This window comes from Oncorhynchus mykiss, chromosome 12 (assembly GCF_013265735.2).
Source record: "Oncorhynchus mykiss isolate Arlee chromosome 12, USDA_OmykA_1.1, whole genome shotgun sequence".
Classification (NCBI taxonomy): Eukaryota; Metazoa; Chordata; class Actinopteri; order Salmoniformes; family Salmonidae; genus Oncorhynchus; species Oncorhynchus mykiss.
Genome location: NC_048576.1, coordinates 69,887,430 through 69,903,075, shown reverse-complemented (window position 1 = coordinate 69,903,075; position 15,646 = coordinate 69,887,430). Strand labels below are relative to the sequence as shown.

The 15,646-nt window shown below is 43.7% G+C and overlaps 1 protein-coding gene across 1 annotated transcript; it reads left to right on the top strand.

The window, feature by feature from the left end:
• Positions 1 to 69: 69 nt before the first annotated feature.
• On the top strand, positions 70 to 3,772 carry si:dkey-208k4.2 (C2H2-type zinc finger protein). Its single transcript, XM_021624810.2, has 9 exons — positions 70 to 295; positions 533 to 633; positions 731 to 827; positions 965 to 1,053; positions 1,212 to 1,285; positions 1,441 to 1,521; positions 1,926 to 2,155; positions 2,813 to 2,866; positions 3,254 to 3,772. Exons 1-9 carry the CDS (start codon positions 164 to 166, stop codon positions 3,551 to 3,553), a joined length of 1,158 nt encoding a protein of 385 aa, XP_021480485.2. The 5' UTR covers positions 70 to 163; the 3' UTR covers positions 3,554 to 3,772.
• Positions 3,773 to 15,646: the final 11,874 nt, after the last annotated feature.

The window sequence follows — 15,646 nt, the reverse complement described above, 5'->3', positions numbered from 1 at the left end:
TCACTGCAAATACTGACACCCAAATTAATTAATTCGGCACAGGTGCAACCTGGGTCAATTAACCTCAGTGCACTCTCCGCGGCTACAAGAGTAGTTGGCGCGGGGTGCAGTTTCCTCTTGATTGACAGTGTGCAACCGAATAGACGACTGTTTTCAGTAGACAATGAACGGGGTAGCCCACAAACAGGACTCGGATCCTCGACAACAGCTTTTCAACTGCAACCATGCTGATTGTGGGGCGACGTTCCAACGGGAGTGGCGTTTGAAAGAGCACGAGACCGTGCACACGGGAGCGGTAAATATTAAATGGGGACATGGCTGATATTTGAGTCATACTCGAGTTCAACTATGGTTCATGTGGATGTAACGTCATCCCCGGGTCAATATATTTCGTGTGAAAAAATGTGCAGAAGGCTTCTGCCATAATATGGCGAAATAGTTCGAATGGCAAAGTTTACTTCTGAAGTTTGAGCTATTGATTAGTCAAATATTGCGTAAAGTATCATTTATAACCCTACTGGTTGTTTTTCAGCAACCTTTTCAATGCAACGTGGCTGATTGTGGCCGTCGTTTCTCACGGAAATCTCACCTGAGCCGCCACGCACTTGGCCACACCGGGGTGAAACAATTCAGGTTGGTTAATTTCAGTTCACATTTAATTTCATACCCATGGGTTAGGCTGTAGTTTGAAAAACTTCACTTACACTAGTGTATTTTTTTCACCCAACAGATGTACCTTTGTGGGTTGCACAAAGGCATTCTTCAACGCGGACAAGTTGAAGAGACATGTCCATTATGCCCACGGAGAAAAGGACAAGTACTTTAAGGTTAGTCCACTAGATGTCGCCGAATAACCACGTTACTATGAAATGGGTTCTTGCAATTAATTTATAGGGAACCATTTCCCTTACCGTTTAAATGTGCTGAATGTCATTTTTACTTGCTTAATTGTCCCCATGTGCAGTGCAATTTTCCAAATTGCTTATTGACATTCAAGAAACGGAGGGTGTATAAATTACATTCGAAGGAGCATGGAATATCTTTTAATTTCAAGTAAGTCACAATCTTTTAATGGTCCTGTAGGCCTTACATCCTTTGAATACTGCATAAGGCCTAAACTGATGCACAAGCTGATGCATACTCTATTTAAAATGCAAGTGAATGCATGTCTCAGATTAATTGTTAAATTATTCTGTCCCTGGTTTCCTCAGATGTTCAAAGAGAGGATGTGGAGTCACGTTTGACACGCATGTCGCTCGCAAAGCCCATGAGAAGAAACATGCAGGTTTGTCCCTTTGCAAGTTTGTCAATCTTCTATTGCAGTACGTTCTTGCATAAATCAAAAATCTAGCAGTCATTTTGTATCAATACTATCAAAGGGATAGTAGCAGTTGTCATGTCCCTTAACTTAACACTGCCCATGTCTCTCCCACTCTGCAGGGTACCGCTGCACACAGACTGAATGCAATCATTTTGAACAAACCTGGGGGAAAATGCACAAACACATGGCTAAACACCCAGGTATGCACCCCACCACCAAACCCCCTTAACTGGAGCTGTTACTGAAGGATTATGAAAATGAGTTACTGTATCAGTCTAGGCCAACCTGCCTTTACACTCACTGAACTGTTGTCGGATGTAATTGTTCACATTTAGTATTCTGTTTTTCCTCTTCTACCACTTCTGTAAATGTCCTGCCTTGTACCCTGCTAGTTGTAGTGTGACAGTGTTTGAGAAACTGCTTATGATGCGTTAGCTGATTAGTAATTTAAGGGGAAGCTTATTTTATTGGTAACCTTCAGTGTCAAACATTCATACCGTTTACTCTGCCACCAGCTGCCTGCTCATGCCATCTGTTTTGGCTAATGGACAACTTGTTGGGCAGGAATCGAGTAGTGACATTTGCCTCTCTCCTGTCCCTGCAGCCACATTCACCTGTAAGCTGTGCCAGAAGGTGTTTAAGCATGTCGACTCTCTGCGTAGACACAAGCGAACCCACGCCCTGCAGAAGCCTGTCCTGCTGTGCCCCAGCAGTGGCTGCAAGGCCTACTTCTCCACTACCTTCAACCTGCAGCACCACATCCGCAAGGCCCACCTGCAGCTCCTCAAGTACCATTGCTGCTTCCCCGATTGCCCCAGAACCTTTGCCATGCGGGTATGTACTGTAGCCCTTATGGGCAGTCAGAGTAAGACTGGGGGGAGGGGGGGGGACTGTGCTGATTGTGGTCCCACTTCTGCCTGAGCCAACACTTTGGACACAATCAACTAATCATTATCTTCAGTTTAGAAGGCAATTAGTTAATCAGCTGTTTGCTAGGATGGGGAGGAAGTGACGCCACTCTGGTCCCTGACGACTAGTTACCCATCCCTGATTTTTAGGTAGTCTAGTTTGCTGTGATCTATTGAACCCACTTGTAGCATACTGCTCTAAACTTCCCCTCTTCAGCCTGCTCTTTCTGACGTTAGTCAGCTGTCTTAACTAAGAACACACATCCATAACTGTCTTGTCTTCTACACGGTGGTGATGTGCAGTTGGGCTTTAATCAATGCATGCAAAGCTGCCTCATTCATTTCTTTGTCACTGAATGTCTTGTCAAGTAACTACTAGAGGCTTATTTTCCATTGCCTCCCCATGGACAGAATTGAATTTGAATCCCAAGATAAACATTTGTCCATGTGGTGGATGGAGATGTTTGCCATTGTGGCGCTGGTACAGTATAAATGTTTAGAATAGATTGATGTTCATACTTTGCTGCTGTCATAATGTTTGTATGCCATTGTTGTCGTGACACATCACTGTTCAATCTCACAGGAGAGCCTAAGCAGACACCTGGCTCACCATGACCCAGATGCCAACCCTGAGAAGGTAAGCATGGCTTTAGTCAGTCTATCCCCTGTGGGCTTGAGCCAACAGTGGGTCTACTGTGTGTTGGCTCTGGCCAGGTGACCATTGAGCATGTTTGTGGCCCTGAACCATGTCTTTGAACCATTTGAAAGCAGCATCCTTTAGATGTCTGGCAGAATCTATAGCAGCTTTGGGCATAGTGGGGCTCGAGGGAGGGGTGGTTACTCACACAATGTCGCTCTTGTTCAGCTCTGAAGCCCCTACAGGAACTGAAGTCCTAATATAGGCTTCCTGTCTTCTGGGCAATTGGGAGTTAATGACCCTTCTGAACAGTTGTAGTGGTGATTTGTTCCCCTAGACATTTTATACCTCAAATCAATTTCTGTCCCATCGTGTTTTTCTCTCTAGAAGAAGCGCAAGCGGCCCAAGAAGGCCTGGCAGAAGCGTCTGGAAGGCCACCAGCTGCCCCTGGTGGAGGATGACCTGCGGCGCCTCTTTGCCTTGCGCATGAGGGTGTCACGACGGGCCAAGGTTGAGGTTAACCTCTCAGGCCTCTTCAACGAGCGCAAGATCCCCCACTTTGTCGACTCTGAGGTCAACCTGCGTGACCTCTTCAGCATCAAGCCCCCTCACCCCTCCTGCCCTGCAGAGCGAGTCCCTGCGGAGGTCACCCACCCAGAGGTCACTGATCAAAGGTTGAACTTGTAGCCTGAAAGTGTCATAGTACCATTATGAAGTAAAGTTGTAAATGCTTGTAAAGTACCATTGCTCTTTTAGTTGATCTAAACTGAGGTTTTGAATGATAAAATATAATTTCTTATAGTGCATATAAAGCAACTGGTCTTTTGTTTTCCTGTATAAAGCACTTGCGTTTTGTTTGTCCTATGCATGATCAAAGCTGACCCAATAAAATGTTTTTGCGGCCAAGTCATTGTTTGTCTAAATGTTTAGGTCTGGGGAAGATGGGACTGTGCCACCTAGTTTCTCTCCAACTAAATCAGTAATGACACATCAGGGTGGTCAATTACCTTGCATCAGTCCTTAGTGTAAACCACAAGTTGGGTCGTGTATCTCAGGGAGGTAATGACTGTTGTGGTTCAACCTGAACCGGTCAAGCAAAGTTTTGGAACAGAAGGCGTTTCGTGCGACGTCAGTTTACTAGTGCCATAACAGGGGTGCAGGTAGACTTGCATTGAGGTGAACTTTCCCTTCCAACACCCATCAAATATGAACAAAAAATCGGACCTATGAGTAACGAGTCGCCCACCATTGATTCATCAAAGTGCAGGGCTCTGCTCGGGCACCAGGTCCAATTCACTAGGTAACTCTTTAAACCAAACACCCGGTAGAGGGGGAGAGCTGAACTACGGCAGTATAAAATCGTCAGCTTTACAATTGTGCCTATTGAAAGACTGCAGAATAATTGAACTGCGAAGTCTGACCAGTGACATTGATTGAAGGAAGAGATTGTATCAGACATTTCTATCTGCCACTTAAACTGAATTGCTGTGTAATATGGCTAGCTTTAGTGTTCGTTCCATCAGAACCTCATATCACTTCAGCTGACTGGTAATGGCATGTCTGCTCGATTGCTTCCTACAGAGCGCTCTCCCTGTCATGATTAAAGCACAGCACATTTCCAGCTGAACTTGTCCAATAAAGCTATTCTGAACAAAAATATGAATTCAAAGATTTTACTGGGTTAGTTATATGGAAATGAAGTCATTTAACTTCATTGGGCCCTTGTCTATGGATTTCCCAGGACTGCACCGCCACCATAAACAACTTATTTCTATCGCGGAATCTGTAACTCTTCAGCTTCACCTCAACAGTTTGAACCACTTCTTACCCGGTCAACTCACCAGTTGTTGAAAATGGACTGAGTGCAGGAAGACAAACTTGTAATCATTCACATTAGGTAATGTGTACTCTATACAGAATGAATGGCTTGTACGGAGATCCTCTTTCACACACTGGCGTACCATCATATTCCAAGGTGTCTAGTTGTCCAAGTCCTGTGTTGTGGCTGTAATATGGCTGGGTCCAGTTTGACATTTCAAAGCCTTTGCTAAGCCCCCTTCCAGCCTATTAGAATCATTACTTTTGATGTGTTTTTCTACTGCTGTTGTGCTCATTCTCCAGGGCTCCTCCTGCTGCCTCAGGCCATGTCAGCTCGTAATCCTTCACATTGCCAGCAGACATATAGGCCAGGTTTAACGACCCACGCCCTCTCTCCACTGTGTTTGTGGTGGTAGTGTACAAGCGTTTATAATTACTTTGCTTTTGGTGCTTTGTGTGAAATGTGTTTTTACAACAGATTAGTCCATTAGAGAATGTCTTTGTTGCCCTGGTGTCCAAAGCGTAATTGAAATATTAATTATTCGCCAGTGTTCAGGGTGATACAGGGTTAATTATAAATTGTGTGAGTGAGGTCTTTCAAAACAATGTGTTGCTTTGATGATTGCTGATTTTAATGAGACATCAGGGGTTCTCAAGAATTTACAGTTGAAATTCAGCAGACTAGCTGTTTGGAAGACGGGCCCTGGCTGACTCCATGGTAATAAAACGTTTAAAATTCAGCATATATGCACAGACCACAGAACAGTTATTCCAATGAAAATCTTTTTATATATAATGCTGAATATATTTAAGCAATAAGGCCCGGGGTGGAGGGGGGGGGGGTGGTATGATATATGGCCAAAATACCACGTCTAAGGGCTGTTCATAGGCACGACGCAACGCAGAGCCGTGGTATATTGGCCATATATCACAAACCCAGAGGTGTCTCATTGCTATTGCAAACTTGTTACCAACATAATTAGAGAAGTGTATGTTTTGTCATACCTGCGGTATACAGTCTGATATACCATGGATGTCAGCCAATCAGCAGTCAAGGCTCAAACCCAGTTTATAAATATATATATAGTACCAGTCAAAACTTTAGATAAACCCTTGAATGAGTAGGTGTTTCTTTATTTTTTACTATTATGTACATTGTAGAATAATAGTGAAGACATCAAAACTATGAAATAACCCATATGGAATCATGTAGTTACCAAAAAAGTGTAAAACAAATCAAAATATATTTTATATTTGAGATTCTTCAAAGTAGCCACCATTTGCCTTGATGACAGCTTTGCACACTCCTGGCATTCTCTCAACCAGATTCACATGGAATGCTTTCAAACAATCTTGAAGGAGTTCCCACATATGCTGAGCACTTGTTGGCTGCTTTTCCAACTTGTTTGCCATAATAAGGACTTGGTCTTTTACCAAATAGGGCTATCATCTGTATACCCCCCTACATTGTCAAAACACAACTGATTGACTCAAACGCATTAGAAGTAAAGAAATCCCACAAATGTACTTTTAACAAGGCATGAAGCCGGTTGAGAGAATGCCAAGAGTGTGTAGAGCTGTCATCAAGGCAAAAGGGTGGCTACTTTGAAGAATCTCGAATCTCGAATCTCAAATCTCAAAAGATGAAGATGTGCAAAAGAACACAGACACTGGACAGAGGAACTCTGCCTAGAAGGCCAGCATCCCGGAGTCACCTCTTCACTGTTGACGTTGAGACTGGTGTTTTGCGAGTACTATTTAATGAAGCTGCCAGTTGAGGACTTGTGAGGCGTCTGTTTCTCAAACTAGACACTCTAATGTACTTGTCCTCTTGCTTCACACACTGTTGCTGGTATTTTGGCCCATTCCTCCATGCAGATCTCCTCTAGAGCAGTGATGTTTTGGGGCTGTTGCTGGGCAACACAGACTTTCAGCTCCCTCCAAAGATTTTCTATGGGGTTGAGATCTGGAGACTGGCTAGGCCACTCCAGGACCTTGAAATGCTTCTTACGAAGCCACTCCTTCGTTGCCCGGGCGGTGTGTTTGGGATCATTGTCATGCTGAAAGACCCAGCCACGTTTCATCTTCAATGCCCTTGCTGATGGAAGTTTTCACTGAAAATCTCACGATACACGGCCCCATTCATTCTTTCCTTTACACGGATCAGTCGTCCTGGTCCCTTTGCAAAAAAACAGCCCCAAAGCATGATGTTTCCACCCCCATGCTTCACAGTAGGTATGGTGTTCTTTGAATGCAACTCAGCATTCTTTGTCCTCCAAACACGACGAGTTGAGTTTTTACCAAAAAGTTATATTTTGGTTTCATCTGACCATATGACATTCTCCCAATCTTCTTCTGGATCATCCAAATGCTCTCTAGCAAACTTCAGATGGGCCTGGACATTTACTGGCTTAAGCAGGGGGACACGTCTGGCACTGCAGGATTTGAGTCCCTGGCGGCGTAGTGTGTTACTGATGGTAGGCTTTGTTACTTTGGTCCCAGCTCTCTGCAGGTCATTCACTAGGTCCCCCCGTGTGGTTCTGGGATTTTTGCTCACCGTTCTTGTGATCGTTTTGACCCCACGGGGTGAGATCTTGCGTGGAGCCCCAGATCAAGGGAGATTATCAGTGGTCTTGTATGTCTTCCATTTTCTAATAATTGCTCCCACAGTTGATTTCTTCAAACCAAGCTGTTTCCTATTGCAGATTCAGTCTTCCCAGCCTGGTGCAGGTCTACAATTTTGTTTCTGGTGTCCTTTGACAGCTCTTTGGTCTTGGCCATAGTGGAGTTTGGAGTGTGACTGTTTGAGGTTGTGGACAGGTGTCTTTTATACTGATAACAAGTTCAAACAGGTGCCATTAATACAGGTAACGAGTGGAGGACAGAGGAGCCTCTTAAAGAAGAAGTTACAGGTCTGTGAGAAGCAGAAATCTTGCTTGTTTGACAGTAAAAGCCCACTCTAAAATGTGCAGTTTTGTCACACAACACAATGCCGACAGATGTCTCAAGGTTTGAGGGAGCATGCAATTGGCATCCTGACTACAGGAATGTCCATTTGAGCTGTTGCCAGATAATTACATTACTCTACCATAAACCTCCTCCAATGTCGTTTTGGAGAATTTGCCAGTGTATCCAACAGGCCTCACAACCACAGACCACCTGTAACCACGCCAGGCCTCGACATCCGGCTTCTTCACCTATGGGATCGTCTGAGACCAGCCACCCGGACAGCTGATGAAACTGTGGGTTTGCACAACCTAATCATTTTTTCACAAACTGTCAGAAACCGTCTCAGGGAAGCTCATCTGCGTACTCATCGTTATCACCAGGGTCTTGACCTGACTACAATTCAGTGTCATAACCAACCTCAGTGGGAAAACGTTCACCTTTAGTGGCCTCTGGCACAAAGGAATGAATCCCCGTTTAAATAGTACCAGGCAGATGGCAGACAGCGTGTATGGCGTTGTGTGGGCAAGCGGTTTGCTGATGTCAACGTTGTGAACAGAGTGCCACATGGTGGCGGTGGGGTTATGGTATGGGCAGGCATAAGCTTCGGACCATGAACGCAATTGTATTTTATCAATGGCAATTAGAATGCACAGAGCTATCGTAACAAGATCCTGAGGCCCATTGTCGTTTCATTCATCCGCCACCATCACCTCTTGTTTCAGCATGATATCACATGGCCCCACGTCGCAAGGATCTGTACACAATTCCTGGAAGCTGACTTTTTTCCAGTTCTTCCATGGTCTGCATACTCACCATACATGTCACCCATTGAGCATGTTTGGGATGCTCTAGATTGACATGTACGGCAGCGTGTTCCAATTCCCGCCAATATCCAGCAACTTTTCACAGCCATTGAAGAGGAGTGGGACAACATTCCACAGGCCACAATCAACAGCTACAAGAGGCAAATGGTGGTCACACCAGATACTGAATGGTTTTCTGATCCTGATTTTTTTAAGGTATCTGTGACCAACAGATGCACATCAGTATTCCCAGTCATGTGAATCCATAGATTAGGGCCTAATGCATTTATTTCAATTGACTGATTTCTTTATATGAACTGTAATTCAGTAAAATCTATAAAATTGTTGCTGTTGCATGTATATTTTTGTTCCTGTGTATTTTTGGTCAGTATATTTTAAACAGCAAGCTTTTCTCTGTTGCCCCAGGCTGTGGCACATGCTGTTTCCACTAGCGTCATCGTATTGGCACAGCAGCATCATCTCCCACGAGAATTAGAATTGTTTCAAGCACAGGACACGGCTGGCTGATTTGACCTGCACGTTTGGGTTTGTAGCGCTGACAAGAGCAACAGCGCAGATCCGAATCACACACGCTGTTAGTCGCAGCCAGCCCTTCTCCCATCAGACCAGGCTAAAATGCCACACTAATTATTCCAGCCAGTCATGACCTTTGAAATAACATGCTGGACTTCAGTACTTCCCTATTTACCTCACACAGTGCAGTGGAGGCACAGAGCTCTATACTCTACTCTGGATCCATCTCAGCAGGGAAGAATAGGATGGTGGGATCCAATTCATTATTGATTTTTTGATTGTCTCCCTGCCAATTGCAGTTTTGCCGATATATGGATTGAAATGAATTTAATTGAATAGCTAAGTGGTGGAGTGGTGATTGGAGCAATTTGTCATGGTGACCTCACACATGGCAATGCATAAGCAGTGTTGTTTCTGTATATGAGATGTAGAGAGATACAGACAGGCGCAGTAGATGGAAGGAGCTGAATCCTGATTTGTGGTCAGCTCAATAAACTGAATGAATTTGCTGCTGTCTTGTCATCATGGTTCCATCCCTCACTCACACTAGCTTCTTTATAGAGATGTCCAGCAGGCAGGACAGCTGTCGTTGCACTAGATGAGTAGCTAGCTTTGCTTACAGAATGGCTGAGTGACTGGGCTGAAGTCGTAGTCGGTTTAATGTCATGGTTGGATGTAAGGATCCCTGAATTAATAGATTGTACATTGACTAATTGGTGAATTGATTGATTGGGTAATCTGGTACCACTAGGACTGACCTGAGAGCTGTAACAGAGGTGAGGAGGTGGGTTAGTGGGTAGCCTATAGTCAAATCCTCAAACCTCTATGCTCAACTACACCAAACAGGTCATCTACATTATGTAACAAGACTCTACTGAACCAGCTATCCACTGCAGTGGTGGAGCAGCACTATGACATGATATGAAGGTTTAAATAACTTTGTCCCACATCCTTCTGTCTCAGTTGGAGGTTGATTAAGGAGAAATAGGACAATCAGAGGAGGGTAGTGGCTACGGTAGAGCCGAGCATTGATTTGGAGAACCCTGTGAAACGGACAAAGACTTAAATTTAAGTAGGTTAGCTTCACCCTTATATAGCTCTACTACCTCCAGAATAGATGACCCACAACTGTGAGAGACCTCTTGTCCCTCCATCCCTGGCCCAGTTTGAGAATATAGTAGCTGTTGTGAGTAATAACATAGCTTCCTAACTAGAACCCAGAACAAATTCTTAATTTCAATGACAGCCTAGGAACAGTGGGTCAACTGCATTGTTCAGGGGCAGAACAATAGATTTGTACAATGTCAGCTCGGGGATTTGATCTTGCAACCTTTCAGTTACTAGTCCAACGCTCTAACCACCAGGCTACGCTGCTGCCCCAATTACAAACAACATTTTTTTAAAGTATCCTACTTAGTTCCCCCTGAATAAAGATGCATTCCTGGAAATGTACAGTATAGATTTATATTATTATTTATAGGATTTATTTATAATATTATTATATATTATGTATTTACACACACACACACACACACACACACACACACACACACACACACACACACACACACTGTTGCCAGTGTCTTCTGTCTGTGTTGTCCGTTTTTTTTGTTCTTTTATTTTTTTATCCCAGCCGCCGTCATTGTAAATAACAATTTGTTCTTAATTGACTTGCCCGGTTAACCCTTGTGTTGTCTTAAGGGTTAAAAATGACCCGCCACTATGTTTAACAGCAGAGAAAACACCCTAAATAATATTTTTTCAACTTGAAATTTGATGACTTTTCCTAGAGTGACCCCAACATTAGAAAAAGTGAAACATCGCCTTTGTTCATATTTCCATGAAAGCTCTATACCAGGGTACAAAGATTGTCTTAGGGTCATTTTTGACCCAGCAGTTATAAAATAATAAACACACCACAAAAACCACAAAGGCAAACACACACACACACAATGAGAAATTCAGATTATGATGTCCAACAATGTATGAAACAACTGCAGATTTCTCCTTTAAATAAAGTGATGAATTTTCAGGAAGTGCTTTTAACGATCCATATGTTCAATCCATATGTTTAAGATGACAAAGTTCATACTTCTGTCACATGCCATAATGCTCAGTTAGGAAGCCAAACTGTTCAGAATATTCCCTCATATCAACAAACTACAGTGCCTTGCGAAAGTATTCGGCCCCCTTGAACTTTGCGACCTTTTGCCACATTTCAGGCTTCAAACATAAAGATATAAAACTGTATTTTTTTGTGAAGAATCAACAACAAGTGGGACACAATCATGAAGTGGAACGACATTTATTGGATATTTCAAACTTTTTTAACAAATCAAAAACTGAAAAATTGAGCGTGCAAAATTATTCAGCCCCTTTACTTTCAGTGCAGCAAACTCTCTCCAGAAGTTCAGTGAGGATCTCTGAATGATCCAATGTTGACCTAAATGACTAATGAGGATAAATACAATCCACCTGTGTGTAATCAAGTCTCCGTATAAATGCACCTGCACTGTGATAGTCTCAGAGGTCCGTTAAAAGCGCAGAGAGCATCATGAAGAACAAGGAACACACCAGGTAGGTCCGAGATACTGTTGTGAAGAAGTTTAAAGCCGGATTTGGATCCAAAAAGATTTCCCAAGCTTTAAACATCCCAAGGAGCACTGTGCAAGCGATAATAATGAAATGGAAAGAGTATTAGACCACTGCAAATCTACCAAGACCTGGCCGTCCCTCTAAACTTTCAGCTCATACAAGGAGAAGACTGATCAGAGATGCAGCCAAGAGGCCCATTATCACTCTGGATGAACTGCAGAGATCTACAGCTGAGGTGGGAGACTCTGTCCATAGGACAACAATCAGTCGTATATTGCACAAATCTGGCCTTTATGGAAGAGTGGCAAGAAGAAAGCCATTTCTTAAAGATATCCATAAAAAGTGTCGTTTAAAGTTTGCCACAAGCCACCTGGGAGACACACCAAACATGTGGAAGAAGGTGCTCTGGTCAGATGAAACCAAAATTGAACTTTTTGGCAACAATGCAAAACGTTATGTTTGGCGTAAAAGCAACACAGCTGAACACACCATCCCCACTGTCAAACATGGTGGTGGCAGCATCATGGTTTGGGCCTGCTTTTCTTCAGCAGGGACAGGGAAGATGGTTAAAATTGATGGGAAGATGGATGGAGCCAAATACAGGACCATTCTGGAAGAAAACCTGATGGAGTCTGCAAAAGACCTGAGACTGGGACGGAGATTTGTCTTCCAACAAGACAATGATCCAAAACATAAAGCAAAATCTACAATAGAATTGTTCAAAAATAAACATATCCAGGTGTTAGAATGGCAAAGTCAAAGTCCAGACCTGAATCCAGTCGAGAATCTGTCCAAAGAACTGAAAACTGCTGTTCACAAATGCTCTCCATCCAACCTCACTGAGCTCGAGCTGTTTTGCAAGGAGGAATGGGAAAACATTTCAGTCTCTCGATGTGCAAAACTGATAGAGACATACCCCAAGCGACTTACAGCTGTAATCGCAGCAAAAGGTGGCGCTACAAAGTATTAACTTAAGGGGGCTGAATAATTTTGCACGCCCAATTTTTCAGTTTTTGATTTGTTAAAAAAGTTTGAAATATCCAATAAATGTCGTTCCACTTCATGATTGTGTCCCACTTGTTGTTGATTCTTCACAAAAAAATACAGTTTTATATCTTTATGTTTGAAGCCTGAAATGTGGCAAAAGGTCGCAAAGTTCAAGGGGGCCGAATACTTTCACAAGGCACTGTATAAAAGACAGTGATGCAAACCAATGGAGAGGCAGAGTAGCAGACGCTTCATGTTGGCATTCAGAATCAATATAAACCCTACTTCCTTCCTGTTTGTGAAATTGGCTTCGATGATTGGATATCTGGGCAGGGGGGCTGGGTTCCTAGGAAACAGGAGCCAGCATCACAGCAGGGGTCAGGACACTGAAAGCCACCAAAAAGGGGGCAGAGGTTCAGGGTGATGGTTTACTGGGGAACAGCCAATCACTTCCCTTGGAGGGGTAAATAGTGAATTTGAAAAAACATCATGTCCCAATAGAATATTGTCGATCAAGTTGTTTTTGTCTTGTCTGTGCTCACTCACCACTCACTTCCATTTTCCTACGTCACTCTTTTGTTTTGGTGCGTTTTTCTGTGGTTATCTAGTGGCTCTGGATCCTGGATGGTGTTCACATTGTTCAGCTGTATTCCTGTTATAACAAACCAACAAACTCTCCTTTCTCTCTCTCTCTCTCGCTCTCTCTCTCTCTCTCTCCTTTCTCTCTCTCTCTCTCCTTTCTCTCTCTCTCTCCTTTCTCTCTCTCTCTCTCTCTCTCTCTCTCTCTCTCTCTCTCTCTCTCTCTCTCTTTTAATTTCAATTTAAAGGGCTTTATTGGCATGGGAAACATATGTTGACATTGTGCTATCTGCTGGGGTGTCTGTGGTTATGCTATCTGCTGGGGTGTCTGTGGTAGTGCTATCCGCTGGGGTGTCTGTGGTAGTGCTATCTGCTGGGGTGTCTGTGGTCGTGCTATCTGCTGGGGTGTCTGTGGTCGTGCTATCTGCTGGGGTGTCTGTGGTAGTGTTATCTGCTGGGGTGTCTGTGGTAGTGCTATCTGCTGGGGTGTCTGTGGTAGTGTTATCTGCTGGGGTGTCTGTGGTTATGCTATCTGCTGGGGTGTCTGTGGTAGTGCTATCCGCTGGGGTGTCTGTGGTAGTGCTATCCGCTGGGGTGTCTGTGGTAGTGCTATCTGCTGGGGTGTCTGTGGTTATGCTATCTGCTGGGGTGTCTGTGGTAGTGCTATCCGCTGGGGTGTCTGTGGTAGTGCTATCCGCTGGGGTGTCTGTGGTAGTGCTATCTGCTGGGGTGTCTGTGGTAGTGCTATCTGCTGGGGTGTCTGTGGTAGTGCTCTCCGCTGGGGTGTCTGTGGTAGTGCTATCTGCTGGGGTGTCTGTGGTAGTGCTATCCGCTGGGGTGTCTGTGGTAGTGCTATCCGCTGGGGTGTCTGTGGTAGTGCTATCTGCTGGGGTGTCTGTGGTAGTGCTATCCGCTGGGGTGTCTGTGGTAGTGCTATCCGCTGGGGTGTCTGTGGTAGTGCTATCTGCTGGGGTGTCTGTGGTAGTGCTATCCGCTGGGGTGTCTGTGGTAGTGCTATCTGCTGGGGTGTCTGTGGTAGTGCTATCTGCTGGGGTGTCTGTGGTAGTGCTATCTGCTGGGGTGTCTGTGGTCGTGCTATCTGCTGGGGTGTCTGTGGTGGTGCTATCTGCTGGGGTGTCTGTGGTAGTGCTATCTGCTGGGGTGTCTGTGGTAACTAGAGGCATGTCTCGTTTTCTCCCAGTAGCCAGTGTGTAGAGGAGAACCATAGAGGTGTGTGTTTGACACAACCACCAAGGTGAGAGAAAGAAGAGGAGACAGCTATACAGGAGGCAAGTAAACTGGATCTGGAAATAACACTGTGAGAAATGTAGTAAGGATGAGAAAAATGCCAGATAGCAAACAAGCTCACATTACAGCCTGCATGTCCTCCTCCGAGAAGTTGCATTAAATCTCTCTGGTATTTTGTCACTATGTCAGTGAGGTGGTCAGGAGAAAGAAAACATTTGGAGAGGAGAGAGACAAATGTTTGTTGAGGTGTATCATTAATCAGAAACGAGGTGAGGAGGAGAGAGCAATGGAGATGGATAGAAATGGTCTTTGTAAACAGAAGAAAAGAAGAGTGAAAGTAATGGATAGAAGGAGAGGCAGAGAGATAGTCTGGAGTATTTGAAGAGTAGACTGATAAATTAGGACAGAGAGGGACTTTGTGAGAAAAAGGTAATTGACAGCAAGACAGAAACAGGGCTTGATGTGTATTGTTCACAGATTTCAAAGAGTATTTGACACCCTGGGTTGACTCCTCCTGTCAAATGTTGAAATTACCCTAAATGTAAAATTGAGAAGGTTAAGGTTTGGGATAGGGTTAAAACATAAAAGTTTAAGCACGGATCTCCTCTGGGCCCCGACGGACAGGACGGAAATTGATTCGGAAGAGCAGGAGGAGGCGAGTTTGATAAGGACTCGTTCAGAAAACAAAGGACCGAAGACAGCCTTTTAACAAAGTGACTTTTTAACATGTTTTTCACGTCTTAAAATGTTTTACTTTTGTTTATACACATTTTAAATGGCTTTTACAGAATTACAGAAAGTACTCTTACTGTATTTATGGTTGTTTTATTGGTTTTAACAACATATACTTTTGAACAAACTTATTTTTAATATTCAAATGCTGTGTTTTATTCTTTCACGCTGTTATTATGTGTATACAATTATGTGCAAAAATATATGAGCTGTTTTAAAGGAAATTAAAAAATATATTTAAAAAATATATATATAAAAAAACTAATTCCAATAAGGTTTGGGATCTGGTTAAAAAAAAAAAATTTTAAAACAAGTGTTCACCACTGGGATTAAACACACAACCATGTGATCCAGAGTGATAGTATCACACCGTCCACCACCGCTATCCACAACTGCCATAGCAAAAACCCAAGCCTACCTGATGGTAATAGTGCTCACTGTTGCCCCTAGTGGCCGGGTTTTTAAAGGCATTTCCTGACGACCTCAGGACGTCCAATTTCGAAGTCACTCTTGAGCAATCTGCATGGTACGCTAC

Bases quoted from the DNA above. Each gene is read 5' to 3' on its own strand.
- si:dkey-208k4.2 (XM_021624810.2), top strand. From the start codon at position 164: ATGAACGGGGTAGCCCACAAACAGGACTCGGATCCTCGACAACAGCTT. The intron at 828-964 runs GTTAGTCCACTA...CCCCATGTGCAG, and splicing joins AAAAGGACAAGTACTTTAAG to TGCAATTTTCCAAATTGCTT. The intron at 2,156-2,812 runs GTATGTACTGTA...TCAATCTCACAG, and splicing joins CCAGAACCTTTGCCATGCGG to GAGAGCCTAAGCAGACACCT.